This window comes from Oratosquilla oratoria, chromosome 25 (assembly GCF_046742065.1).
Source record: "Oratosquilla oratoria isolate Oo_2021 chromosome 25, ASM4674206v1, whole genome shotgun sequence".
Classification (NCBI taxonomy): Eukaryota; Metazoa; Arthropoda; class Malacostraca; order Stomatopoda; family Squillidae; genus Oratosquilla; species Oratosquilla oratoria.
In genome coordinates, this window is record NC_134801.1 from 43069160 (window position 1) to 43096119 (window position 26960).

General features: G+C 46.4%; 1 protein-coding gene across 6 annotated transcripts in view; it reads right to left on the minus strand.

The window, feature by feature from the left end:
* Positions 1–15936, minus strand: part of LOC143038923 (uncharacterized) — a 37299-nt gene extending 21363 nt beyond the window's left edge. For 2 of the 6 annotated variants that reach the window (XR_012967618.1, XM_076208679.1), the window contains exons 1-4: positions 15815–15936; positions 12091–12404; positions 10433–10525; positions 8525–8646 (exon numbers count right to left, since the gene is read on the minus strand). Coding sequence is in view for 5 of the 6 variants with exons in the window: in XM_076208679.1 (XP_076064794.1) it covers positions 8525–8646; positions 10433–10525; positions 12091–12298 (423 nt within the window). In the remaining variant the exon portion in view is untranslated. Of the gene's footprint in view, positions 1–8524; positions 8647–10432; positions 10526–12090; positions 12405–12499; positions 12775–15814 lie in introns of all 6 variants that reach the window. The other 4 variants (XM_076208681.1, XM_076208682.1, XM_076208684.1 and 1 more) reach the window with 4 other exon arrangements.
* Between the last annotated feature and the right edge of the window lie 11024 nt (positions 15937–26960).

Sequence of the window (26960 nt, forward strand, 5' to 3'; positions counted from 1 at the left end):
AGGGGAGAGAAATGAGGGGAGAGAAATGAGGGGAGAGAAATGAGGGAGAGAAATGAGGGGAGAGAAATGAGGGGAGAGGAGAGAAATGAGGGGAGAGGAGAGAAATGAGAGGGGGAGAAGGGAGAGACGGGGGAGAAGGGAGAGACGGGAGAGACGGGGGAGAAGGGAGAGATGGGGGAGAAGGGAGAGACGGGGAGAGGAGAGAGGGGGAGACGGGGTGAAGAGAGGAGAGGGGGAGAGAGGAGAGAGGGGAAGAAAGAGGGAGAGAGGGGGACGGGAGAGGAGGGAGAGAGGGGGACGGGAGAGGAGGGAGAGAGGGGGACGGGAGAGGAGGGAGAGAGGGGGAGGGGAGAGGAGGGAGAGAGGGGGAGGGGAGAGGAGGGAGAGAGGGGGAGGGGAGAGGAGGGAGAGAGGGGGACGGGAGAGGAGGGAGAGAGGGGGAGGGGAGAGGAGGGAGAGAGGGGGAAGAGAAAGGAGAGAGAAGAGGGGGAGGGGAGAGGAGGGAGAGAGGGGGAAGAGAAAGGAGAGAGAAGAGGGGGAGAGAAGAGAAGAGGGGTACGAAGGGGAGAGAGTAAAGGAGAGAGGAGCGAGAGGAGGAGAGGAGAGAGAGAAGGGGAAGAGGAGAGAGGGGAGAGGAGAGGGAGAGAGGGGGAGAGGCGGAGGGGAGAGGAGGGAGGGAGGGGAAGGGAAGGGAGGGGAAGGGGAGAGGAGGGAAAGAGGGGGAAGGGAGGAGGGAAAGAGGGGGAAGGGAGGAGGGAGAGAGGGGGAAGGGAGGAGGGAGAGAGGGGGAAGGGAGGAGGGAGAGAGGGGGAAGGGAGGAGGGAGAGAGGGGGAAGGGAGGAGGGAGAGAGGGGGAAGGGAGAGGAGGGAGAGAGGGGGAAGGGAGAGGAGGGAGAGAGGGGGAAGGGAGAGGAGGGAGAGAGGGGGAAGGGAGAGGAGGGAGAGAGGGGTAAGGGAGAGGAGGGAGAGAGGGGTAAGGGAGAGGATGGAGAGAGGGGGAGGGGACGGGAGAGGAGGGAGAGAGGACAGAGGGGGAGGGGAGAGGAGGGAGAGAGGGTGATGGGAGAGGAGGGAGAGAGGGGGAGAGGAGAGAGGGTGATGGGAGAGGAGGGAGAGAGGAGAGAGGGTGATGGGAGAGGAGGGAGAGAGGGGAGGGAGAGAGGGGGAGGGGAGAGGAGGGAGAGAGGGGGAGGGGAAAGGAGGGAGAGAGGGGGAGGGGAAAGGAGGGAGAGAGGGGGAGGGGAAAGGAGGGAGAGAGGGGGAGGGGAAAGGAGGGAGAGAGGGGGAGGGGAGAGGAGGGAGAGAGGGGGAGGGGAGAGGAGGGAGAGAGGGGGAGGGAAGAGGAGGGAGAGAGGGGGAGGGGAGAGGAGGGAGAGAGGGGGAGGGGAGAGGAGGGAGAGAGGGGGAGGGGAGGGGAGAGGAGAGAGGGGGAGGGGAGAGGAGGGAGAGAGGGGGAGGAGGAAGGGAGAGAGGGGGAGGGGCAAGGAGGGGAGAGAGAGGGGGAAAGGGGGAGAGGAGAGAGAGGGTGGGAAAGGGGGAGAGGAGGGAGAGAGGGGGAGGGGAGAGGGGAGGGGAGAGGAGGGAGAGAGGGGGAGGGGAGAGGAGGGAGCGAGGGGGAGGGGAGAGGAGGGAGCGAGGGGGAGGGGAGAGGAGGGAGCGAGGGGGAGGGGAGAGGAGGGAGCGAGGGGGAGGGGAGAGGAGGGAGCGAGGAGGGGGAGGGAGAGAGGAGGGAGGAGGGGAGAGGAGGGAGAGAGGGGGAGGGGAGAGGAGGGAGAGAGGAGGGGGAGGGGAGAGGAGGGAGAGAGGAGAGGAGGAGGGAGGGGAGGGGAGAGGAGGGAGAGGGAGAGGAGGGATAGAAGAGGGAGAGAGGAGGGGAGGGGGAGGGGAGAGGAGGGAGAGAGGAGGGGAGAGAGGAGGGAGAGAGGGGAGGGGGAGAGGAGGGAGAGGGAGGAAGAGGAGGGAGAGAGGGGGAGGGGAGAGGAGGGAGAGAGGGGGAGTGGGAGGAGGGGAGGGGAGAGGGAGGAGGGGGGAGGGGAGGGGGAGGGGGAGAGGAGGGGGAGGGGAGAGGAGGGAGAGGAGGGAGAGAAGGGGAGGGGTGAGGAGGGAGAGAAGGGGAGGGGTGAGGAGGGAGAGAAGGGGAGGGGTGAGGAGGGAGAGAAGGGGAGGGGAGAGGAGGGAGAGAAGGGGAGGGGTGAGGAGGGAGAGAAGGGGAGGGGGAGGAAGGAGAGAGGGGGAGGGGAGAGGAGGGATAGAAGGGGAGGGGGAGGAAGGAGAGAGGGGAGGAGGAGGGATAGAGGGGGAGGAAGGAGAGAGGGGGAGGGGGGAGGAAGGAGAGAGGGGGAGGGGAGAGGAGGGAGAGAGGGGGAGGGGAGAGGAGGGATAGAGGGGGAGGGGAGAGGAGGGATAGAGGGGGAGGGGAGAGGAGGGATAGAGGGGGAGGGGAGAGGAGGGGGAGGGGAGAGGAGGGAGAGGGGAGAGAGGAGGGGAGAGGGGAGAGGGGAGAGAGGAGGGGAGAGGACGGGGAGGGGTGACGAGGGGGAGGGGTGACGAGGGAGAGGGGGAGGGGAAAGGAGGGATAGAGGGGGTGGGGAAAGGAGGGATAGAGGGGGTGGGGAGAGGAGGGATAGAGGGGGTGGGGAGAGGAGGGATAGAGGGGGTGGGGAAAGGAGGGATAGAGGGGGTGGGGAGAGGAGGGATAGAGGGGGTGGGGAAAGGAGGGATAGAGGGGGTGGGGTGGGGAGAGGAGGGAGAGAGGGGGAGGGGAGAGGAGGGAGGGGAGGGGAGAGGAGGGAGGGGGAGAGGAGAGGAGGGAGGGGGAGAGGAGAGGAGGGAGGGGGAGAGGAGAGGGTAGAGGGGAGAGTAGAGGGGGAGGGGAGAGGAGGGACAGAGGGGGAGAGGAGAGGAGGGACAGAGGGGGAGGGGAGAGGAGGGACAGAAGGGGAAGGGAGAGAAGGGAGAAAGGGGGAGGGGAGAGGAGGGAGAATGGGGGAGGAGAGAGGAGGGAGAGGGGGAGGGGAAAGGAGGGAGAGAGGGGGAGGGGAAAGGAGGGAGAGAGGGGGAGGGGAGAGGAGGGAGAAAGGGGGAGGGGAGAGGAGGGAGAAAGGGGGAGGGGAGAGGAGGGAGAGAGGAGACAGGGGGTGAGGAGAGGAGACAGAGGGTGAGGAGATGAGAGAGGGGGAGAGGAGAGGGTGAAAGAGGGGGAGAGGAGAGAGGAGAGAGGGGAGGAAGAGAGGGGGAGGGGAGAGAGGGAGGGGAGAGGAAGGGAGAGGGGAGGGGAGAGAGGGAGGGGAGAGGAGGGGAGAGGGGAGGGGAGAGGAGGGAGAGAGGGGGAAGGATAGAGGACTGGAGGTAAGGGGGGAGGAGAGAAATGAGGGGGGAGAGAAATGAGGGGGGAGGAGAGAAATGAGGGGGGAGGAGAGAAATGAGGGGGGAGGAGAGAAATGAGGGGAGAGGAGAGAAATGAGGGGAGAGGAGAGAAATGAGGGGAGAGGAGAGAAATGAGAGGGGGAGAAGGGAGAGACGGGGGAGAAGGGAGAGACGGGGGAGAAGGGAGAGAAGGGAGAGACGAGGAAGAGGAGGGAAGAGAGGGGGAGACGGGGTGAGGAGAGAGGGTGAGAAAGAGGAGGGAGAGAAGGGGAGGGGGGGATGGAGAGGGGAGAGGAGGGAGAGAGGGGTAGGGCAGAGGAGGGGGAGGGGAGAGGAGGGAGAGAGGGGGAGGGGAGAGGAGGGAGAGAGGGGGAGGGGAGAGGAGGGAGAGAGGGGGAGGGGAGAGGAGGGAGAGGGGGAGGGGAGAGGAGGGAGAGAGGTGGAGGGGAGAGGAGGGAGAGAGGGGTAGGGGAGAGGAGGGAGAGAGGGGGAGGGGAGAGGAGGGAGAGAGGTGGAGGGGTGACGAGGGAGAGGGGGAGGGGAAAGGAGGGAGAGAGGGGGAGGGGAAAGGAGAGAGAGAGGGGGAGGGGAAAGGAGGGAGAGAGGGGGTGGGGAAAGGAGGGAGAGAGGGGGTGGGGGAGGGGAGAGGAGGGAGAGAGGGGGTGGGGAAAGGAGGGAGAGAGGGGGTGGGGAAAGGAGGGAGAGAGGGGGTGGGGAAAGGAGGGAGAGAGGGGGTGGGGAAAGGAGGGAGAGAGGGGGTGGGGAAAGGAGGGAGAGAGGGGGTGGGGAAAGGAGGGAGAGAGGGGGTGGGGAAAGGAGGGAGAGAGGGGGTGGGGAGAGAGGGGGTGGGGAGAGGTTGGAGAGAGGGGGTGGGGAGAGGTTGGAGAGAGGGGGTGGGGAAAGGAGGGAGAGAGGGGGTGGGGAGAGGAGGGAGAGAGGGGGTGGGGAGAGGAGGGAGAGAGGGGGTGGGGAGAGGAGGGAGAGAGGGGGTGGGGAGAGGAGGGAGAGAGGGGGTGGGGAGAGGAGGGAGAGAGGGGGTGGGGAGAGGAGGGAGAGAGGGGGTGGGGAGAGGAGGGAGAGAGGGGGTGGGGAGAGGAGGGAGAGAGGGGGAGGAGAGAGGGGGAGGAGAGAGGGGGAGGGGAGAGGAGGGAGGGGGGGAGAGGAGGGAGGGGGCGAGGAGAGGAGGGAGAGAGGGGGAGGAGAGAGGGGGAGAGAGGGGGGAGGGGGAGAGGGGGGAGAGGAGGGAGGGGGGGAGAGGAGGGAGGGGGGAGAGGAGAGGGGGAGGGGAGAGGAGGGAGAAAGGGGGAGGGGAAAGGAAGGAGAGAGGGGGAGGGGAGAGGAGGGAGAAAGGGGGAGGGGAAAGGAAGGAGAGAGGGGGGAGGGGAGAGAGGAGACAGGGGGTGAGGAGATGAGAGAGGGGGAGAGGAGAGGGTGAAAGAGGGTGAAAGAGGGGGAGAGAGGAGAGGGGAGAAAGAGGAGAGAGGGGGAGGGGAGAGAGGGGGAGAGAAGAGAGGGGGAGAAGAGGAGGAGAGCGGGGCGAGGAGAGAGGAGCGAGAGGAGAGAGGGGGAGGGGAGAGGAGGGAAGGGGAGAAAGAGGAGAGAGGGGGTTGGGGAGAGGAGGGAAGGGTAGAGGAGGGAGGGAAGGGTAGAGGAGGGAGAGAGGGGGAGGGGTGACGAGGGAGAGGGGGAGGGGAAAGGAGGGAGAGAGGGGGTGGGGAAAGGAGGGAGAGAGGGGGTGGGGAGAGGAGGGAGAGAGGGGAGGAGAGAGGGGGAGGGGATAGGAGGGAGGGGAGGAGAGAGGGGGAGGGGATAGGAGGGAGGGGAGGGGAGAGGAGGGAGGGGGAGGGGAGAGGAGGGAGGGGGAGAGGAGGGAGAGAGGGGGAGGGGGAGGGGAGAGGAGGGACAGAGGGGGAGGGGAGAGAGGAGACAGGGGGTGAGGAGAGGAAAGAGGGGGAGAGGAGAGGGTGAAAGAGTGGGAGAGAGGGGGAGAGGAGAGGGTGAAAGAGTGGGAGAGAGGAGAGAGGGGAGAAAGAGGAGGGAGAGAGGGGGAGGGGAAAGGAGGGAGGGAGGGGAGGGGAGAGAGGGGAGGGGAGAGGAGGGAGAGAGGGGGAGGCGATAGGTGGGAGAGAGGGGGAGGGGAGAGGAAGGAGAGAGGGGGAGTGGGGGAGGGGAGAGGGGGAGGGGAGAGGAGAGAAATGAGAGAAGGGGGAGAAAGGAGAGGGGGAGAAGGGAGAGACGGGGGAGAGGAGGGGAGAGAGGGGGAGACGGGGTGAGGAGAGAGGGGGAGACGGGGAGAGAGGGGGAGACGGGGAGACGGGGAGAGAGGGGGAGACGGGGTGAGGAGAGAGGGTGAGAAAGAGGAGGGAGAGAGGGGGAGGGGAGAGGAGGGAAGGAGGGGGAAGAGAAAGAAGAGAGAAGAGGGGGAGAGTAATAATAATAATAATAATAATAATAATTCCTTTATTCCAATTTTCATTGGGTATTCTTTACATTATTTACAATATTCACAAGAGCATTACATAGCGATACATATTTTTGTACACATAAAACATGAAGGTAAAAACTAAAGACTTTATAATAGTACAAAATGATATAAGCTTAAAAACTTGTATTAGCAGTGCTTATCAACGCAAGAACATGGAGGTAAAAAAAAAGAAAATTTCACAATGTTACAAAATCGAATATGCTTAAAAACCTTGTGTTACTAGTGCATATTATACGCTAACAAATGTTTGCTGACTTACATTTGATTATCTAGAAAATATTTACGCAACCTATCTTTGAACACATTTATTGATGTTATGTCTCTAATAGCGATAGGGAGTTTATTCCATGTCTTAGGCCCTCTTACAGGTATCATTCTTGTGCCTATTTCAGTATTAACCCGATGAACAGAGATTCTGTCTTTGCCTTGATGGCCTATCTCTTGTTATACTGATGTCGAAGATATTTCTATACAACCATTCGGGGAATCTCTTTTTTAATATTTTAAATATAAACATACATATATCAAATGAACACTTATTTTCTATTTTGAGCCAATTCAAAAGTTTAATCGCGGGTGAGACGTGGTCGTATTTACCTATTCCCCCTACAGCAACTCTAGCAGCAAAGTTTTGTAATTTTTGTACTCTTTCAATCTGGGTTTTATTAGCTGAGCCCCATACATTTGAGCAATAATTTATTATGTTGAGTACCAGTGCGTCAATTACCATAACTCGCGTTTCATAATCAAGACAATCCTTTATTCGTGTGAGGTACATAAGTATCCCCGTGACTTTCTTATGTATATGATCTATGTGACTATCGAAAGACAAATATTGGTCCATATACACCCCCAGATTCTTAACTACTTTTACAGGTTTAATGACTGAGCCGTTAAAATTTATGATCGTGTCTTCTGGTTATTCTTGATATATACTGCCTAGAACCTACAAACATACATTGAGTTTTCTTTTCGTTTAATAGCAGTCCGTTTAATTTGGAAAATAGGTTTTAACCCTTAGCAGTATATTTTCAGCTTTTCTTATCAACTCGTCTAAGCCTTCAATATTTCCTGTCATTATGATTTGCGTATCGTCAGCGTATTGAAAAACTAAAGTGTTAGGAAGTGATTTGGAGAGATCGTTTACATAAATAGAGAATAAAATTGGTCCCAGGATAGACCCTTGTGGGACACCAAAGTTTATGCTTTGTAAATTTGATGTGACTTTTCCTAAACGAACTGCTTGCAATCTATTAGATAAATAATTATCTATCCAAGTAGGGTCTATACTAACTTCCACACATTTCCTAAGCAAAGTATCGTGATGTACGCTGTCAAAAGCTTTAGATAGATCAAGAAGAATAAGGAGGGGGAGAAAGGAGAAAGGGGGAGAAGGGAGAGAGAGAAGCAGGAGATGAGAGGGGGAGAGGAGAGGGAGAGGGGGGAGAGGAGAGGGGAGAGGGGGAGAGAGGAGAGTGGGGGAAGAGAGAGGAGAGAGGGGGGGAGAAGTGGGAGAGACAGAGAGGGGGAGAAGTGGGAGAAAGGAGAGAAGGGGAGAAAGCAGAGAGGGGGAGAAGGGAGAGAAGGGGAGAAGGGAGAGAAGGGGAGAAGGGAGAGTAGGGGAGAAACGGAGAGAGGAGAGAGTGGGGGGAGAAGGGGGAGAGTGTGGGGGAGATGGAGAGAGGGGAGAGTGGGGGGAGAGAGGGAGGAGAGATGGGGGAGAAAGCAGATAGAGGAAGGGGAGAGGGAGAGAGGATAGGGGATGAGGGAGAGAGGAGAGGGGGAGAGAGGAGAGAGATGGGGAGAGAGGAGAGAGGGGGAGAGAGGAGAGAGAGGAGAGGGAGAGAGGAGAGAGAGGAGAGGGAGAGAAATGGGGGAGAGGGGGAGAGGAGAGAGAGGGGGAGAGGAGAGGAGAGAGAGAAGAGAGAGGGGGGAGAGAAGAGAGAGGGGGAGAGAGAAGAGAGAGGGGGGAGAGAGAGAAGGGAGATGGGGGAGAGAAGAGAGGGGGGAGAGAGGTAACAGATAGAAGAGAGGGGGAGAGAGAGAAGAGAGGGGGAGAGAGAGAAGAGAGGGGGAGAGAGAGAAGAGAGGGGGAAGAGAGAAGAGAGCAGGGGAGAGAGAAAAGAGAGGGGGGGAAAGAAGAGAGAAGAGAGGGGGAGAGACAGAAGAGAGATGGGGAGAGAGAAGAGAGGGGGGAGAGAGAAGAGGGGGGAGAGAGAAGAGAGGGGGAGAGAGAAGAGGGGGGAGAGAGGAGAGGGGGGAGAGAGGAGAGAGGGGAGAGAGGAAAGGGGGGAAAGAGGAGAGAGGGGGAGAGAGGAGAGAGAGGGGGAGAGAGAGGAGAGACGGGGAGAGAGGAGAGAGAGGGGGAGAGAGAGAGGAGAGACGGGGAGAGAGGAGAGAGAGGGGGAGAGAGAGAGGAGAGAGGGGGAGAGAGGAGAGAGAGGGGAGAGGAGAGAGGGGGGAAAGAGATGAGAGGGGGAGAGAGAAGAGGGGGGAGAGACAAGTGATAGAAAGGGGGGAGAGAGGAGAGAGAGGGAGGGAGAGAGGGGAGAGAGGAGAGAGGAGGAGAGGGGAAAGACAGAGGGAGAGAGAGAGAGACAGAGAGAGAAAGAGAGAGAGAGAGAGAGAGAGGGGGGGGGGGAAGAGAGAGAGGAAGAGAGAGAGAAACCATACCTTGCTCATCAGGTCCCCACTCTTCTTCTTGGGGGCGGCCACAGCGTGACCCCGTCCGTAGCCCTTCACGATGATTTCTTGACCACCGATGTCGCGCGCGCGCCCACGTTCACCTGCAAAGTCTGTTACACTTCTGTGGATGCACCCCCTCCCCCCCTGATGCCCCCTTTCTGGGCAATGGACGGAGTGATCATCTTACGTAACTGGCGACGAATGCCAAGGGCCTTGCATTCAAGATGATTCGATTCCTACATAAACGTCACGAGGTGCGAGTGGGTATGTGTGGATGCCGGTGGCGTCAGCGTCTTGATTATACATTTTCTTTTTCGTAGTTGTACACAAGTTACCCCCAGATTCTGTGAGCTGGTTTGATCACCTTTCCTGGGTTTATTATTACTCGGAGTAAAAGAGAACAAGTAATACGGCAGCAGTGGCTTTATATTTTAGAATGCGAGTAGTGTGATGCATTGTACATATGACAGCCAATGCTCCATGCGAGAATTTGACTCATACTGAAGTGGTTAATACGTATCTGGGGACGACTGCCGAAGGCACTGCACTCAAGAAGACTTTGTATTTAAATGCGGGAGAAAGGAAGTTGAGGGGGGTGAGGGAGTATGCGTGAGAAATAAATTTGGCGCAGCCCGAAGGAATTTCTCCCCATCTTCTCCCTTTCTGAATGGGGGAACAGAGAGAGGGGGGGGTTGCCGAATTAATGAAGCGACCTTGCTGAGGATGTGCTGTGTCTTGCAACACTGCTTGTGACCCGGGGCAGTGGGCGAGATGCAGGGATGACCCATTGTCATCCAGGAGGTGCCAAGATAAGAGGGAGGGTAGAGGGTAGAGGGTGGAGGGGAGTGGAGTGTATCAGGGATGGAATGGGTGGGAGTGGTTTCCATGCCCTTTTCTTTTTGGCTACCTCCCGTGTGAGGCCTGTGGTAGATGTATGTAATGTATAGAAAGGAAGATCCATAATACGGGGTGGGATTCAGAGGAAGGAAATGGCTAACCTCTTCAAAACGAGTCAAATCCTCTCTCACGCAGCATCAGATGCCTAATGCAAGATGCATCACACTACTGGCGTCATAAAACATGAAGTCACTGCTGGTATTAATCATTCTCTTTCACCGAGTATTAACAAACGCAGAAAACACGATCAAACCAGTTCACAGAATGTGGGGTTCACTCGGCTACGACTACAAAATGAATATAATCAAGACGCCAACATCCTCGTATATCCACTCACGCCTCATGACGCCTACGTGGGCGTCATCACATCGAAGAGGTTAATTAAGAAGTACGGGGTGCACTGCAGGTTACGAGGATAGATACGAGAAGAAATGTGGAAGTGAGAGCAGGGGGTCAGTACATCTGATAAATTGATAAAAGTGCATACCTAATGCAATATAGCAATAGGAAATAAAATTTTAATTTTGTAAATCATAATACATCAATGTAATATATGGCCATTGTTGGCAGAAATTAATAATAGAAAAGGTTGCTGAAAACTATAAACAAACGTAACCACTTTGGTTAGTTGAGACACCATCTTTCTTTTGGCAGTGGAGGCTGAAGAAATTAAAGTATGATATTTTTGTCTATTCTAGCCCTTACCTAACCTACCAACCTAACCAAACCTGCATTTAGTAATGCAATACCTGTAATTCTTGAGGTCATTAGGGTTGTCATCATCTCAGACCTCCAAATCTATCAAAACAAAGTTGGCGTCTAAAGGACTCAAAGCGACTTTGTTCATTTCTGTACAGGTTACAACGTTTTCTGATAACGATTTCTGCCGAGAAAAATATCTATTACATTGATGTATTGTAATTTACAAAATTAATTTTTTTTTCTGGTGCTATACCACTTCTAAGAAAAATAGGGTACGTCCGTGTTACGAGAACTTACCTGGACAATGCCGTCTCTGTAATCTGGATTCCCAATGCAATGAAGCTCCAGCTCTTTGCCTCCTCTGAGCCTCTCCGTGAGCCATTCCCGTCCCTGCATGGTGAGAGGAGGTCGTGGTGAAAGACAGTGACGGTGTCCAGAAGTGATGGGGATCTTTCACTTCTGGCATCGTAACTCTTATGGCCATTGATGTTACGCCCCAAGAAAACCATGCAGGAGGGCCCTCACATGGGGGTGCATTTGCCATAGGACGGTACATTTAGGGGGGTGGCGGCAATTCTAGTCTGGACATGCCACCCAGAAGGCTGACAAAATAATCATAATAAATAAAAAGGTCAAAGGAACCCTCAATATTTTACCATAATATACGAATTTTGCGTTAGACTCAACAGAATACGAAATGTTTTTCCCTTAACCTTTCTGCAATAGGGACATTAAATAATATTTATAAATCTGTTTAATTATTTCGCGAGCCAACAGCTATAATAGGCATTAAGGGATGGTGGAGATGGTAAGTGGTGATGGGGGAAAGGAGGGGGGCATCCCTGAGTCCTTTGCTCGGTGGGGAGGGGGGCATTTAGGCACGTAATGGCTCTGAAACTATGAACTTTGTTCCAACTTGTAACGAGGCATCGAGAATCGAGAGGGGTAAATGCCACACCTCCTCCTCTGCACGGAAATAGGGTTCTTAAAGCATCTGACGTTAACCTCTTCAATACAAATTAAATACTTGTGCCTGACGTACAATGATGCATCACAATACTTGCACTATAAAATGTAAAGCTACAGCTGCTGTTATATTCATTCTCTTTCACACAAAATGTGTCCACAGAAAATGTGATCAAGCCTGTTCACATAATACTGGGGTCACTAGTCAACTACATCTAAAAAATAAATATTATCAGGACACTCACAGCAGCATCTTAGTATACTCACGTCTCATGACGCCTATGCAGTCACATCGTATTCTAGGAGTTAAGAGGCAAGATGTCTTACACATGATGCCCGCATTTTCCCCGATTGTAGATGCCTCAAATGCATTCGTGATCTTTGTCAATTCTGCATTTCCCCCTTTCAATTCTAGATGCACCAAATGCATTCATGATCTTTGCCAATTCCGCCATTACTGTCAAAAGGTTTTCCTCATTTGATCTCTTGATTATCAATCACTGTTGCCGTTAGGTTCAACTGTGATCTTGGAGTGAAGGAAAGGAGGGGGAAAGGGAGGGAAGGAGACATGAGGAAGAGAGGGAGACAGGTAGGGAGGTGTTTGATAATAAGAGAGAGGCAAGAGGCATTGAGAGAGATACGAGAGAATGATTGTGATGATGCCATTCGGTTCAACATCACAAACTCCCCCCTATCAGGAAGGCTAAGACAGAGCTCCTTACGGTGGGCTTGTAATGTGGAATCTAATGAACTATACCCCAAGCAGGGTTCGAATCGTCATCATCTCTACCTTCGCCGCAAGTGATTTGGTTTAATGTCACAAACTCCCCCTATTGGAAGGCTAGGACAGTGCCCCTCAAAGAGGACTTTGTATCGTAACGACACCCTAACCCACTTGGCTAGTGAGATACAAGAGAGAAACACATTATGACATCAACCCTTAGAGCAAACTTTAGACAGACAAGGAAGTCTGTAGTAGGTCGCGTTACCTGCCGCAGAAGGTCTGGATCTGCCTTGCGTAGGGGGCTGACGTTCTTGAGCGCCAAATCCATCAGGAACAGAGTGAAGTCCTTCGTGCTCCTGGGCAGGAGGGGCAAGTCGTCCTTCCTCGCGACAACCGAACGACCGTTGTCGACCAAAGTCACCAAGAACTCCTCCACTTCCCACAGCTTCTCTTCCAGTTCGCCTTCCTGCCATTTCCCTTCCTCTTTGTCATCCTGCTGCACCTCCTCTTTACGATCCTCCATCCCGGGGGACACAATTTGCACTCATTCCAAATGTCCTCGACCTAGAGTCCATAAATCTGAAAAAAAAAAAAAAAAAAAAAAAAAAAAAAAAAAAAAAAAAAAAAAAAAATAAATAAATAAAAAAAATGAACCACAAAGGTTACATATTTACCTAGTTGTATTTTACGGGATGAGAGCTATGCTCGTAGTGACCCGTTTTCGTATCTCTCCGCATCCAGTTTATTCTTAAAATTGTGTATAGTTTTGGCATTCACTGTTTCTCCGTTCAGTTTGTTCCAGACATCAATCACTCTGTGTGGGAAGCTATTCTCTTTCAGGTCTCTTCTGTAACTGTCCTTCTTTAGTTTCTTTTTGTGTCCTTTTGTTTATCTTCTGTCCCACTTTAGCAAGTTGTCTCTATCGAGAATTTCCATCCCTTTCATAATTCTGTAAATTACAAAGGATTACAAAGGCGGAGCATGCCGACAGGAGACCTTTTGGTCCATATCTAGGTCAGATGCGGGGAAAAAAATCATAATAATAATGAAATAATAATTATAAAAAAAAACTATAATAATGTATGCAACAAACAAAATACATAAACAAATGCATAGGTATAGTTGAATAATAAGCAAACAGGTAAACAGTAAATAATAGTAAATTGACACATAACTAATAATAAATGAAAATCAAATAGACAAATGATAAAGCAAAAACAAATAATATAAAATATAAAATGGTCAACAAATCACCTCTTTCTCTTCTCTGTACCAGTGTTGACAGATGTAATTTCTCCAATCTTTGTTTGTATGTCAGATTTGACAGTGCAGGTGCCATTTTTGTCGGTGCTCTTTGGATTCTTTCAAAAAAATATTTGTGCTTTTTCTCCTCCACCCAACTTACAATGTACCAAATTCCTCACCCCGCTATTTATATAAACGACATGGATGAAGGAATTAAATGCTACATAAACTTCTTTGCCGATGATGCAAAACTACTGAAGAGAGTGAGTAACGAGGAAGACTGTAAATCTTTTCAGGGAGATCTGGACAACATCTGGAATTGGAGTAAAAAGAACAAAATGGATTTCAACATTCAAAAATGTAGTATAATGGAATTTGGAAAAAGCAAAAATAGAATATCCTGTAAATACAAAATTGGAACAAAAAAGTTACAAAAGTAAATTCAGAAAGAGACCTAAGAGTGATCATTTCAAATGACATGACACTAGACAAACATGTGAACAAAATAGTTGGAGAAACCTACAACTTAATAAGATCAATGAAAGTGGCTTTTGACTACATAGACGAGGAGATGGTGAAGAAAATCCTAGTTATACTGATAAGACCAAAATTAAAAAAAAAAAAAAAAAAAAAAAAAAAAAATCAAAGAGCACTAACAAAGATGGCACCAACACTCAGTATGCTGACATATGAACAAAGATTGGACAAACTAAAATTAATAACTCTGGAACAAAGAAGAGAAAGAGGAGATTTGATATCCATATATAGAATTATGAAAGGAATGGAAATCCTTGACAGGGATGATCTACTTAAATGGGACAATAGAAATACAAGGGGACACAAGAAACTTAAGAAGGACAGTTACAGAAGAGATATGAAAAAGAATAGCTTTCCACATAGAGTGTTAGATACATGGAATAAATTGAAAGAGAAAACAGCGAGTACTAAAACTATACACGACTTTAAGAAAGAATTGGATGCGGAAAGATACAACTGCGGGTCCCTAGGGACGAGCATAGCTCTTCTCCCGCAAAATACAACACGTAAATACACACACAATAGAATATAAGGACAATATAAAATTGGAACTAAGGAGGTAAAGAAAGTGGGATCCGAAAAAGATTTGGGAGTAATTATCTCAAACGACTTGTCCTATAATAAACAAATAAACAAAATTCTCAGAGAATCCTATAACTTGTTAAGATCAATAAAAGTGACATTTACATATTTGGACAAAGAAATTATTGAATAAATATTAGTCACACTGATAAGGCTAGACTACAATATGCAGCGACATTGTGGTCACCCAGTACCAAAAAGAATATAAAGAAAATAGAAAGAATCCAGAGAGCAGCCACAAAAATGGTCCCTGCATTTTCAAAATTGTCATATGAAGAGAGACTGGCTAACTTGGAGTTACCGATTCTGGAGCAAAGAAGAGAGAGAGGCACCCTACTGACTATCTATAGAATCATGAAGGGCATAGAAATACTTGATAGAGAGGACTTGTTAAACTGGGACAAGAGAAACACAAGAGGACATGGAAAGAAAGTAAAAAAACAGTTATACAAGAGATCTGAAGAAAAACAGTTTTCCACACAGAGTAGTGGACACTTGGAACAAACTGGACAAAAAAATAGTGTGTGCAAAAGCCATTCATGAATTTAAGAGCAAACTAGACACTGCGAGATACAAAGGCAGGACACCATGAGCGTAGCTCCCCCTTCCCGTAAAATACAACTAGGTAAACTACAAAGTCCTCTGTGAGGGGCACCGTCCTAGCCCTCTAATAGGGGGGAGTTTGTGATGTAATACCATATCATCATTATCATTATTAATCAATGTAGGCCTAATCATACTATATATCAAATCTTCTAGTTTCTGGAAAACTCTTGACTGCCTTGGGGCCTTTAAAGGCTTTTTACTGCCATGCAAAACTTCTTTTGACATTCCCGGTGACAGATCATACAATTCCCAAGTAAATGCTCTTCAGGGCTCTGAAGTCATGAACACACTTAAAACAAGTGCTCCAAAGCCGGGGATGTTACTTATTTTCTTTTTAGATAATAAGACAGTGCTGTCACTATTGACTTATCATTTGTTTCTTTACAGAACTGAAGAAAAGGTGAAAAAATCTAACTAAAAATATTTGCATTAAGGGAAGCAAAAACCTACCCAAATCTTAAAATAGAAATTATTCCCATACCATATGAGCAAGTTTAACAATAACCACAAACTCAATAATAAAAAATCAAATAAACTAAGGAATAAAATACAACATATTTAAGATATTAATATAAATGTGCCATTTACCTAATCTTCAAATTAGACAAGACTGGATAACCTTTTATGTACAACTCTCATTGATAACTGCAACCTCTGCCATTTTTGTACAAAGATTTAATTTAATCAAAATAATCTTACTTTTGTAAATTGTACTGACAGTCACCAGTAGAAAGCTACTGGGCAATGCAGCCAATACTATACAGAATTACTGTATTCACAAAATTAGTGAAAATACATATTTCTGCATTGCATTACTATTTACTTTTACATGTCGTAAGCCAATATTCAGTATTTAAATCATGATTTTAAATCTTATATGAATTGACCGACACAGCAATCAACTGGTCCTCCATTTGTTTTGTATATAATTTTGTGACAAGTAGTTCCATAAATTTTTAGTTTTGTTGATTAAATAATTCAACTTTACGTTAGCTATTGTTGATGTCACTATTTCTTACCTCTGTAATATCCGGGGGAAGGTTTTCAGTCTTTATGCTTGGATATTTGTACCATTTTCTTTCCATTTTGAATAATTTTGTATCCATTCACCTACGACTTTCAGCCTGTCACTCACTTCCGCCTGCATTGTTTCTATGCGCAATCGCATTTGCTAAAAATGCAACGTTTGATATATGAAATTAAATAGTTCATGAATAGTTTTCACTGTGAAGAAATACTTGGGAAAATAAGAGTAGTTATTTATTAAAGCTAGCGTGACAAAAGTAAAATAATATGAATGTGTACACACACACATATAAGGGAGCAGAAGGTATTGCATGACAAGTTGGTATTTATCGAATTTTGTAAGGGAATGGGAATCACCTGTTATGAAAGTGAGATAGAAGAAATAAGGAGATTGGGAAAGTATGAAGGATCAGATGAAGGCAGAGTGAGACCTATCTTGGTGACTCAGTATTATATGTTTGGTTCTCTCGCATTACGGACAAGAGGGCAGTTAAATTACATTTGGGACTGGGGGGGGGGGTTGTCGCATAATTTTGGTCGCATGGAGATTTTAGTCCAACGATTTCATTTGCTTCAGGCCATTTCGTTTGATACCAATACTGATTCGTGAATTACGCGATATGGTGGGGTCCATCTGGAAATATTTTCGATTGTTTTTGATTACTCCAAGTTCAATCCTTATTTATCTAATAGATTGCAAGCAGTTCGTTTAGGAAAAGTCACATCAAATTTACAAAGCATAAACTTTGGTGTCCCACAAGGGTCTATCCTGGGACCAATTTTATTCTCTATTTATGTAAACGATCTCTCCAAATCACTTCCTTACACTTTAGTTTTTCAATACGCTGACGATACGCAAATCATAATGACAGGAAATATGGAAGGCTTAGACGAGTTGATAAGAAAAGCTGAAAATATACTGCTAAGGGTTAAAACCTATTTTCAAATTAACGGACTGCTATTAAACGAAAAGAAAACTCAATGTATGTTTGTAGGTTCTAGGCAGTATATATCAAGAATACCAGAAGACACGATCATAAATTTTAACGGCTCAGTCATTAAACCTGTAAAAGTAGTTAAGAATCTGGGGGTGTATATGGACCAATATTTGTCTTTCGATAGTCACATAGATCATATACATAAGAAAGTCACGGGGATACTTATGTACCTCACACGAATAAAGGATTGTCTTGATTATGAAACGCGAGTTATGGTAATTGACGCACTGGTACTCAACATAATAAATTATTGCTCAAATGTATGGGGCTCAGCTAATAAAACCCAGATTGAAAGAGTACAAAAATTACAAAACTTTGCTGCTAGAGTTGCTGTAGGGGGAATAGGTAAATACGACCACGTCTCACCCGCGATTAAACGTTTGAATTGGCTCAAAATAGAAAATAAGTGTTCATTTGATATATGTATGTTTATATTTAAAATATTAAAAAAGAGATTCCCCGAATGGTTGTATAGAAATATCTTCGACATCAGTATAACAAGAGATAGGCCATCAAGGCAAAGACAGAATCTCTATGTTCATCGGGTTAATACTGAAATAGGCACAAGAATGATACCTGTAAGAGGGCCTAAGACATGGAATAAACTCCCTATCGCTATTAGAGACATAACATCAATAAATGTGTTCAAAGATAGGTTGCGTAAATATTTTCTAGATAATCAAATGTAAGTCAGCAAACATTTGTTAGCGTATAATATGCACTAGTAACACAAGGTTTTCAGCATATTCGATTTTTGTAACATTGTGAAATTTTTTTTTGTTTACCTCCATGTTCTTGCGTTGATAAGCACTGCTAATACAAATTTTTAAGCTTATATCATTTTGTACTATTATAAAGTCTTTAGTTTTTACCTTCATGTTTTATGTGTACAAAAATATGTATCACTATGTAATGCTCTTGTGAATATTGTAAATAATGTAAAGAATACCCAATGAAAATTGGAATAAAGGAATTATTATTATTATTATTATTGTGATATGCATTTTCGGTGACTGGGTGATCTACTCTATGTATTTTTCAGGAGTGTAACGGTTACTGGGGTTACCTAACCCAGTGTACCAAGTATGCCCTTGTTATATATAGATTTCCTGTTGCTGCCTCTGCATTACCCTGATGACGAACCCCGGACTGGACTGGGCTCGAAACGTAGGGCTAGAATTCAAACGACGAGTCCAGCGTGTGCTTTCTTCCAAAAAGTATGTGTTTATGCCTGCATGAATTTGTGCATGCATGTACTGTATGTATGTATGTGTATATGGGTTATACCCACCCACCCACCTACTGTACTGTATGTGGACATTACAGGCAGAGGTCCGGAGGCCGGGCGGGCGTCGCGTCGCGTCGGTCAGGGGCTGGCTGCCGCCGCCTGGAGGCGAGTTGAGTGAGAAGAGGGCTTTCAACGGGTCTTGGGAACGGAACGGGCGGCAGCTCTCCCTTGTGTCGTCCATCTTGCAGCCCGACACCGGTCCCTCAAGTTGACCTGCATCGTTCCACTAACGTTGACACCCCCCCCAAAAAAAAAAAAGTATTAGGGTTGATTCACACTATCGGTCCGGTCACGCTCCACTCTCGGTCTGGTCTCGGTTCTGAGGCATTCACACGTACGGTCCGCTCTCGCTCCCGTCATCGCCCCTCCCTCGATACCAGAAGTCTTACCATCAGTTACGAAGGAAGTGTGACTTTTCTGACGCCGAGTTGGCAATATTCGCTATTGCACTTGATGAAGAAGAAGAAGGAAAACAAAATAGAAAAAGAAAGAGATTGTGGGTTCATCCTATGTTGCAAGATAGGAAGACTGAAGGAGAATTTCATACTCTGTATCCTCGTCTTATTGATGATGAGAGTAAATTCCACAGCTATTTCAGAATGAACAAAGGAACATTTGAGAAAATACTATCCAAAATTGAGGATGACTTGAAATGTACAAGAAGATGCTGCACTTCCTGGCACTGATGTGCTTGCACCATACGTTTTAGTGGGAGATGAGGCTTTCCCGCTGAAGAGAAATTTGATGAGGCCCTACCCAGGTTCACAGACTGAACATAAGATAGAGAAGAGGATTTTTAATTATAGATTATCTAGAGCCAGGAGGATAGTTGAATGCACATTTGGTATTCTAGTGCAAACCTTCAGAATATATTTAAGGAAACTTAAAGCTATGCCTTCTAACGCTAATGCAATCATTACAACAACATGCATACTTCACAATCTGATACACCCAAATGCTGTTGCATTACCAGATACTGTTGTCATGCCTCCATCAAACACAGTACGTCCAATGAGAGGAAGAGGGGGAAATGCTACAAAGGAGGCTTTTGGCGCGAGAGAAACACTGAAAGATTATTTCAGCTCCCCAGCTGGTTCAATGCCTTGGCAAAATGATAAAATATAAGTAGACAAACAAACTTGTGTAGGAATATTTGTTGAGTGAGCTAAGGAGATGCATTTCCGCAGTGGATAATAGGTTGTTATTATCCATATGGAATTTCTTTCTTCGGTTAATAATGTGTATTTTTTCTCTCGGTACCTTGGCAATATGATAAGTATGCAAACATTATCACTGTAGTGCAGCGAAGTCAGGTCATACAGCTCTGGTTTACCTTTTGACTAATTCTATTAGCATTTCATCTAAATCCACAAAATTAAAGTAAGTTTTGTAGGTTATATTGTATTCAGTTGGTGCTTATGAATATCCTCGCTGTACGCATTGTCATTGTATCAATGATAAATAAAAAGAAAATGTATTTTTATCATTTTTCTAACTTTCTCATGATCCCATTGTGGTGTTTCCTTTGGATTATCCATGGTTTGGTAGGACAGAGGGTAACACTACTTGCTTATATGAAGGCTGAATCTCGACTGGAGTGGAGCAGGACCGTGGCAACTGAGTTCACACTGGCGCTCACGGTCCAGTCTCGCTCCAGTAAAAATATCTTTTGACGGAACCGTGACCGGAGCGAGACTGGAGCGAGAGCGCCAGTGTGAATGCTTCCATTGAAATTAATGAGACAATATTGGACCGGACCGAGAGCGTAGCGGGAGTGGAGCGCGACCGGACCGATAGTGTGAATCAACCCTTAACGGTGAGCCCGAAGCGAGCTCTCTCGCTCGTTCCCACATCTGTGTCAGATGCGGGGGCGAAAATGTGCTGCTGCTGCCTGACGCTGCCACACGTACAGTACACCCACATGCGCGCGGACGCACACTCACACACTCTCGGTTGCCACTACGGCGGTCTGAGTTCGAATCCCACCCAGGGGTGAAATAATTTTAGTATCGCTGCGCTGCGGGTCGTTACTCCAACTCTCGTGGGCGGGGAATTGTGTTTGTGTGTGTGTGTGTGTGTGTGTGTGTGTGTGTGTGTGTGTGTGTAAGGTCAGCATTACCCATAGATCGGTCATATGTGAGCTCTCATCCTGGAGGGTAATAGGTGTCAATCACGAGTCCAACACGTGATCCAAGACCATAGTGAATCACAGACACACACCATTTGAGACATACTCGTATACAGAGAGAGGGAGAGAGACAGACAGAGGGAGAGACAGACATAGAAGCAGAGAGACAGAGACGAATAGACGGACAGGTAGACAGAGAGACGGACAGAGAAACGGACAGGTATACAGAGGGACGGAAAGACAGGTAGACAGAGTCTGACAGAGACGTACAGATAGACAGACGTACAGACAGAGACGGACAGACAAATAGACTGACATACAGAGACACGAGCAGACTGACAGAGACGGAAAGACAGACAGACAGGCAAACAGATATATAGATAAGGAATAATAAATAATATAATCTAGTTATATATGGCGTCTTCAACCTAACAGCTGCTATATTTACTGAGCTATAGAAACGTAGAGAACAAGAGCCGGAGAAAGAATATCGAGGGTTTGAGGAGTAGACTTGGAACGCGTGCTAGTCGTCACTCTTTACGAAAAACGTAAAGTAAAAATAAACGACTTGTTCTTCCTTTCACGTCGTTGACTACATCCCTATGTTCCCAATGCCCCTCCCTCCCTCCCTCCCTACTTCACTCTGTCACACTTTGGAAATGCCTTTCGGGTGCTCGAGCATCATCTGAAGGAAGAAAGTTGCTCCCGAGTCCCGCGTCGCGCCAGTCAGTCCTGGGCGTTCGCGTCGGCGTCGCAGGGATGCCGTGTTATGGGAATTTCCCACAAATTTGTGGGAGAAATTTACTCACATGGGATGTTTTGTGGGAGGACTTTAACACCTCAATATCTATGGGATTTTTTAGTGGATATTTTGCATTTTTGTTGGAGGTCTCATGGGAATTTTTATTTTTGAGGAATTTTTATGGGATATCAAGTAAATGTTAAAATAATAGTAATAATAATAATAGTGCAAAAGTACATACACAGCTAAATAAGGCAAGACACCCCGTCAATTTTCAAATATGTATCAGCCAAGTATCAACAGAAACTGTTATAGCTGGCCCGGGCCTGGGGGTGGGGTGGGGTGGCATTGGTGTTCTCATAAATTCGTATTTCGTGTTGCCACTCCTCGTGTTTTCCTTCTAGATCTAGTATTTTTTGCTTTGATCTTGGAGTCTTGTAGTTTTTTTTCTGAAAACACCACAAATCTTGTAGTTTTTCATTAACCAAGACAAAAATGTGACAAGTGCCCTAAATTTGTAGATAAATAGGCACTGGACTGGTAAAGAAATTAAGACTACCGAATACCGATTATATTCTAGCTAAGTCTACCCTAATACGGAAAACATCACATTTAATCTTTGTTGCTTAATGTCTAGTTATATGATGTATGTATACGTACAGAACCTATAGAGATTAAAGAAGGAGAACGTTTTGCACGTCTCACGGGACCGCAAGAAGCGTGATTTCACATAGAGCGTGTGAGAGCGGACAGTGGAGAGTAGGACCAACGTACAGAACGAATTACGAAATTTGAATTGAGTGCGCAGTAAGACTCGGACGTACCAAACGACCTTCAGTGACGACATACAGTTTACATAAAGTAGGTGGACAGGAACAATCACTTTTTACCGTTTAGTACCTCTAAGGGATGCAAAAGCAGACACCATTTATATAACTGTCAAAAACTGTTTGATGGAAGATGGATTAGATGTTAACAAATTGATAGGTATAGGCACAGATGGGGAAAATTGAATTGTAGGTCGTCATCACTCACTCATAACATTATTGAAGAATGACAACCCTGAAATAACTCTTATTAGATGTGTGCGTCATTCCCTGCATCTAGCTGCAAGTAAGGCATGTGAAAACCTTCCCACTGTTCTTGATTTTTTAGTTACAGAGACACACATGGTTCTCTAATAGTCCATATATGATCAACAAATATACATAGCTTTACAAAGTTCTTGAGGATCGTGTACCCAAGAAAGTGCCTGCAGGGTTAGCTAGCTAGCACACGTTGGTTGTCCCATTTGGAGGCAATCAGTGTTACCCTTGTTTGATCAATGGGACTCCCTAAAACTGCATTTTGAAATGTGCGAAACAAGTGAGCGTTGCTACACAGCAAAACATATCCAAGCATACAATGATCATCATAATAAGTTGTACCTTTTATATGTTCGGAAAGTACTTAAGGAGATGATGAGAGTCAACACACTTTTCCAAGGGCAAAATGTTGAGGTAGCTAAACTTACTGAAGACCTGATCGATATGTATTGTAATATTATGCATATGGTGGTAGAATCAGCTCACTTATCAAAATGTGCCAAAGATCTCCCTTCTTTAAAATTTCAGAATTATCTTTTGCCTTTGAATGCTATCAATTTTGGTTATGAATTCAACACATTTGCAGACTTGTGTACCTTAACCAATAAACAGATGATTAACGTCAAAGAGAAATGTAAAGAGTTTGTACTTGAGTTGATTAATCAATTCAGCTGCGCCTGCCAGATAATGTTGACACCTTATTTCTTTTACAGATATTGCATCCTCGTGTAGCCACTTCTCAAATCAAGGGTTCTATTGCAAGTATTGCTTCCAGATTAAGATCTATAGTCAGAGATATAGATGAACTAGAAAATGAATGGGGTGTACCTAGCATTGAGCAATGGCCAAAATCATGTTTGGAAAGCAGTGTTGCATTTTGGGCAGAGGTATATGAAAAACTAGATTCTGCAGGTAACTGGAAGTTCCCTAATATTTCTGCCTTCGCCTTGGCATTATTGCCTTTGCCTTTCTCAAATGCAAATGTGGAAAGGGTATTTTCGGTTATGAACATCGTGCACTCAAAAGGAACAAATTTAGTGTAAAATCTGTTGAGGTTATTTTGCAAATTAGGTATGGCTTGTCTCTTCAGGGTTCATCTTGTGTTGACTTTATTCCCACTGAAGACATGTTAAAGAACTTTTTTGCTAAGGCTGAAGAAAAAACACGAGAAAATCAAGATATTGTTTATTTGGAAGTAGACATAGAATGAAATTGTGTTTGAAAACTTTTTTTTTTAATAATTTCAATGCAGTTTTAGAAGAAATCATTACGACTTAATTTCAATGTAAAAGACAATACTTTATTTTTATTCTGAATTATATCTTTCATACAAAAGTAAACTTTAAGTTACTGTCACAATTTTTTAAATCGTGACACCCAGCTCGCTGTCTCCCCTTCCCATTTTGTCTCGTCTGATTTCTCACCGTTTCGGCCCTTCATTCCCTATACTCGGGGGAATTACCAGAGTCCTTAAGACTTCTAGTAGCTACATCCTGTCCTTTCTCCTTCTCTTTATCCTCATCAACTGTTGTGCCATTTTTGGCAATCATTTAAAGTGCCTTAACGAAGGGAGAGACTTCTAATTATCTAGAAACCCCCCCCCTTTTTGACTCGTGTTCCCATAGCCAAGCTCAACGGTTTTCGCGCCCAAACAAAGCGGCCTTGTCCAGCTCCAATTAAGTGCGAACACACCCCCTCCCCCCCTGCGCGCTGCCACATATTTTTTTTAAGCTAGGCAATTAGAATAATTAGGATTGTATCTAACACGCTCGTGAACAGTGTCTACCTCATGGAACAATTGGAACTGCGTCACCTCCCACATGAACATTATTCGTAGTACCCTTCACAACTAGGGACGGAGACGTAGAACTATTGGCAACGTCGGAAGCCGGCTAGCGGGCATTTTGACCTGACATGCCGCAGGACACAGGTCAGTCTAAACATCGAGTTCATCAAAGGAGGTCGGACCGCTCATTCTCGGAAGTCCAATCGTGTCCTTTCCTCCCTCATGTGACTGTTGGAGATTTTCATCCTTGAGAGCCAATCGAGTGTCGATTATTTGGGTACAAACCCCTCACGCAAGAACTCTAAGGGTTGATTCACACTATCGGTCCGGTCGCGCTCCACTCTCGCTCTGCTCTCGGTTCTGAGGCATTCACACGTACGGTCCGCTCTCGCTCCCGTCATCGCCCCTCCCTCGATACCAGTAGAAGTCTTACCATCAGTTACGAAGGAAGTGTGACTTTTCTGACGCCGAGTTGGCAATAATCGCTATTGCACTTGATGAAGAAGAAGAAGAAGGAAAACAAAATAGAAAAAGAAAGAGATTGTGGGTTCATCCTATGTTGCAAGATAGGAAGACTGAAGGAGAATTTCATACTCTGTATCCTCGTCTTATTGATGATGAGAGTAAATTCCACAGCTATTTCAGAATGAACAAGGGAACATTTGAGAAAATACTATCCAAAATTGAGGATGACCTGAAAAAAGGAATCACACCATTCAGAGAAGCACTCACTCCAAAGCAACACTATTTGCTTATATGAAGGCTGAATCTTGACTGGAGTGTAGCAGGAAGCAGGGTTACAGCGTTTTCTACACTGCTGTGTAGAATGGGAGTGTTGCCATACCGGGGCATACATTTTTCTCGGGCGTGTGCAGACTTTTATAGCAAGATATACTTGTCAAACTTTGACAAAATGTTGGTTCTATTTTTTTATTCTTGGATATATATAAGGCCCCCATGCCCTAACATATTCAGTAAGATATATATATATATATATATATATATATATACATATATATATATATATATATATATATAATCATTATTATCGCTAAAAGAAAGCTGAAACTTTAGCGTAGATTTTTTTTCTACACCGTAAAAACGTATCTTTTGGGGTACAATATTTTATAAGTAACACAATTACCAATAAAAGTCATATTTTGATGTACACAAACAAACTTGTGTAGGAATATTTGTTGAGTGAGCTAAGGAGATGCATTTCCGCAGTGGATAATAGGCTGTTATTATACATATGGAATTTCTTTCTTCGGTTAATAATGTGTATTTTTTTTCTCTCAGTACCTTGGCAATATGATAAGTATGCGAACATTATTATATAGGAAAATTGTTTAGTGAGGATAGGAAATGCATTTCCACAGTGGACATTAGGCTATTGTATGGAATTTCGTACCTTCACAACCCAGCTGCCTGCTTATTTCAACACAGCTTCTTCTTTTTCGCCACGTTATCATTGTAGTGCAGCGAAGTCAGGTCGCACAGCTCTGGTCCTTTTGACTAATTCTTTAGCATTTCATCTGAATCCACAAAATTAAAGTAAGTTTTGTAGGTTATATTTTATTCAGTTGGTGCTGATGCATATCCTAGCTGTACGCATTGTCATTGTATCAGTGATAAATAAAAAGAAAACATATTTTTATCATTTTTCTAACTTTCTCATGATCCCATTGTGGTGTTTCCTTTGGATTATCCATGGTTTGGTAGGACAGAAGGTAACACTACTTGATTATATGAAGGCTGAATCTCGACTGGAGTGGAGCAGGACCATGGCAACTGAGTTCACGCTGGCGCTCACGGTCCGGTCTCGCTCCAGTAAAATATCTTTTGACGGAACCGTGACCGGAGCGAAACCGGAGCGAGAGCGCCAGTGTGAATGCTTCCATTGAAATTAATGAGACAATATTGGACCGGACCGAGAGCGGAGCGGGGGCGGACCGCGACCGGACCGATAGTGTGAATCAAGTCTAAGAGTGCAGTGCGATTGACCGGGACTACGTCGGTGAAGTGACTTGCAAGCCCATCTCAGCGCCCGCCCAGGCCGTCACCCCCCGCCCCCACCAAAAGCGGAGCAGGGCCGGTCGGAGCTCAGCAGGAGACCGCGCTAATTGAAGACGTCTCCACAAGCAAGACATATATTAAGTACAGATACTTTAACAATTTCATAAGCTAGGAACGCGCGCAGGGAATAGATAGGATGTATGTATGAAAGCCAACTGTTAAAACCCTTATTTAATGTCAAGTAGCATATTTCTAGTGTTTAATTATTTAATTCATTAAAACTCACAATAGGAGTTCTGGGTTTCATTAGCCTAGGACGGTTCACTTAATGAGTTGTCCCATCATACCCCTCCCCCCTCTTTGATCTACTCTCACGCTTGCCTTGGAGGGAAGGCGAGTGGTCCCGAGATGTGATACAAATCGCCTGGACTTCGGTTCCCCAACTGCAGCTATCTTCCCCCTCCCTTCATCAATCACTTAAGGTACGTGTTACCCACACCACCTCATCTACCACCTTCTTCCACTGTCCAGGAATTTGCGTCAGTTACTGTAACTTCCAACCTATCATGCTTACCATTATTTTTGTGTAGAATATGATTAAATATATGTTGCAGTGAACTTATTTGTGTTTATAGTAATTCCTTTTTTTGTGGGAAAAAATATGGGAATTCAGATTTCCTTGTGAGAATTTTGTGGAAAAAAAACTCACTCATTTGTGGGAACTGGCATGGATCACAATGCGGCCCGTGCCTGTTTGTTAGACAAATTGAACGAAAGTGACTGGAGCATGCATATACCGAAGCAGTTTGTATTTGAAAAGTCATTGTACTACTACTGTAAATGGTGCTACTACTGAGCAAAGGTATTCTTACTTGAGAAAACAGAGAAGGAACGAAATTGATGATGATGTCTTGTAGCCGTACATTTGCTCTAATTCGGTTGTGACGAGACACAATAGAATTGTAGGCCCGTATATGACTGACTAAGGGGGCAGGCAGGCCCCGACCCCGGTATTACAGGAAGCTGAACGTTCCATTTGATGTAATTATGCAGATGATGATTTTGAATGGGTGTAATGCTATGGTGTAAAAATCAA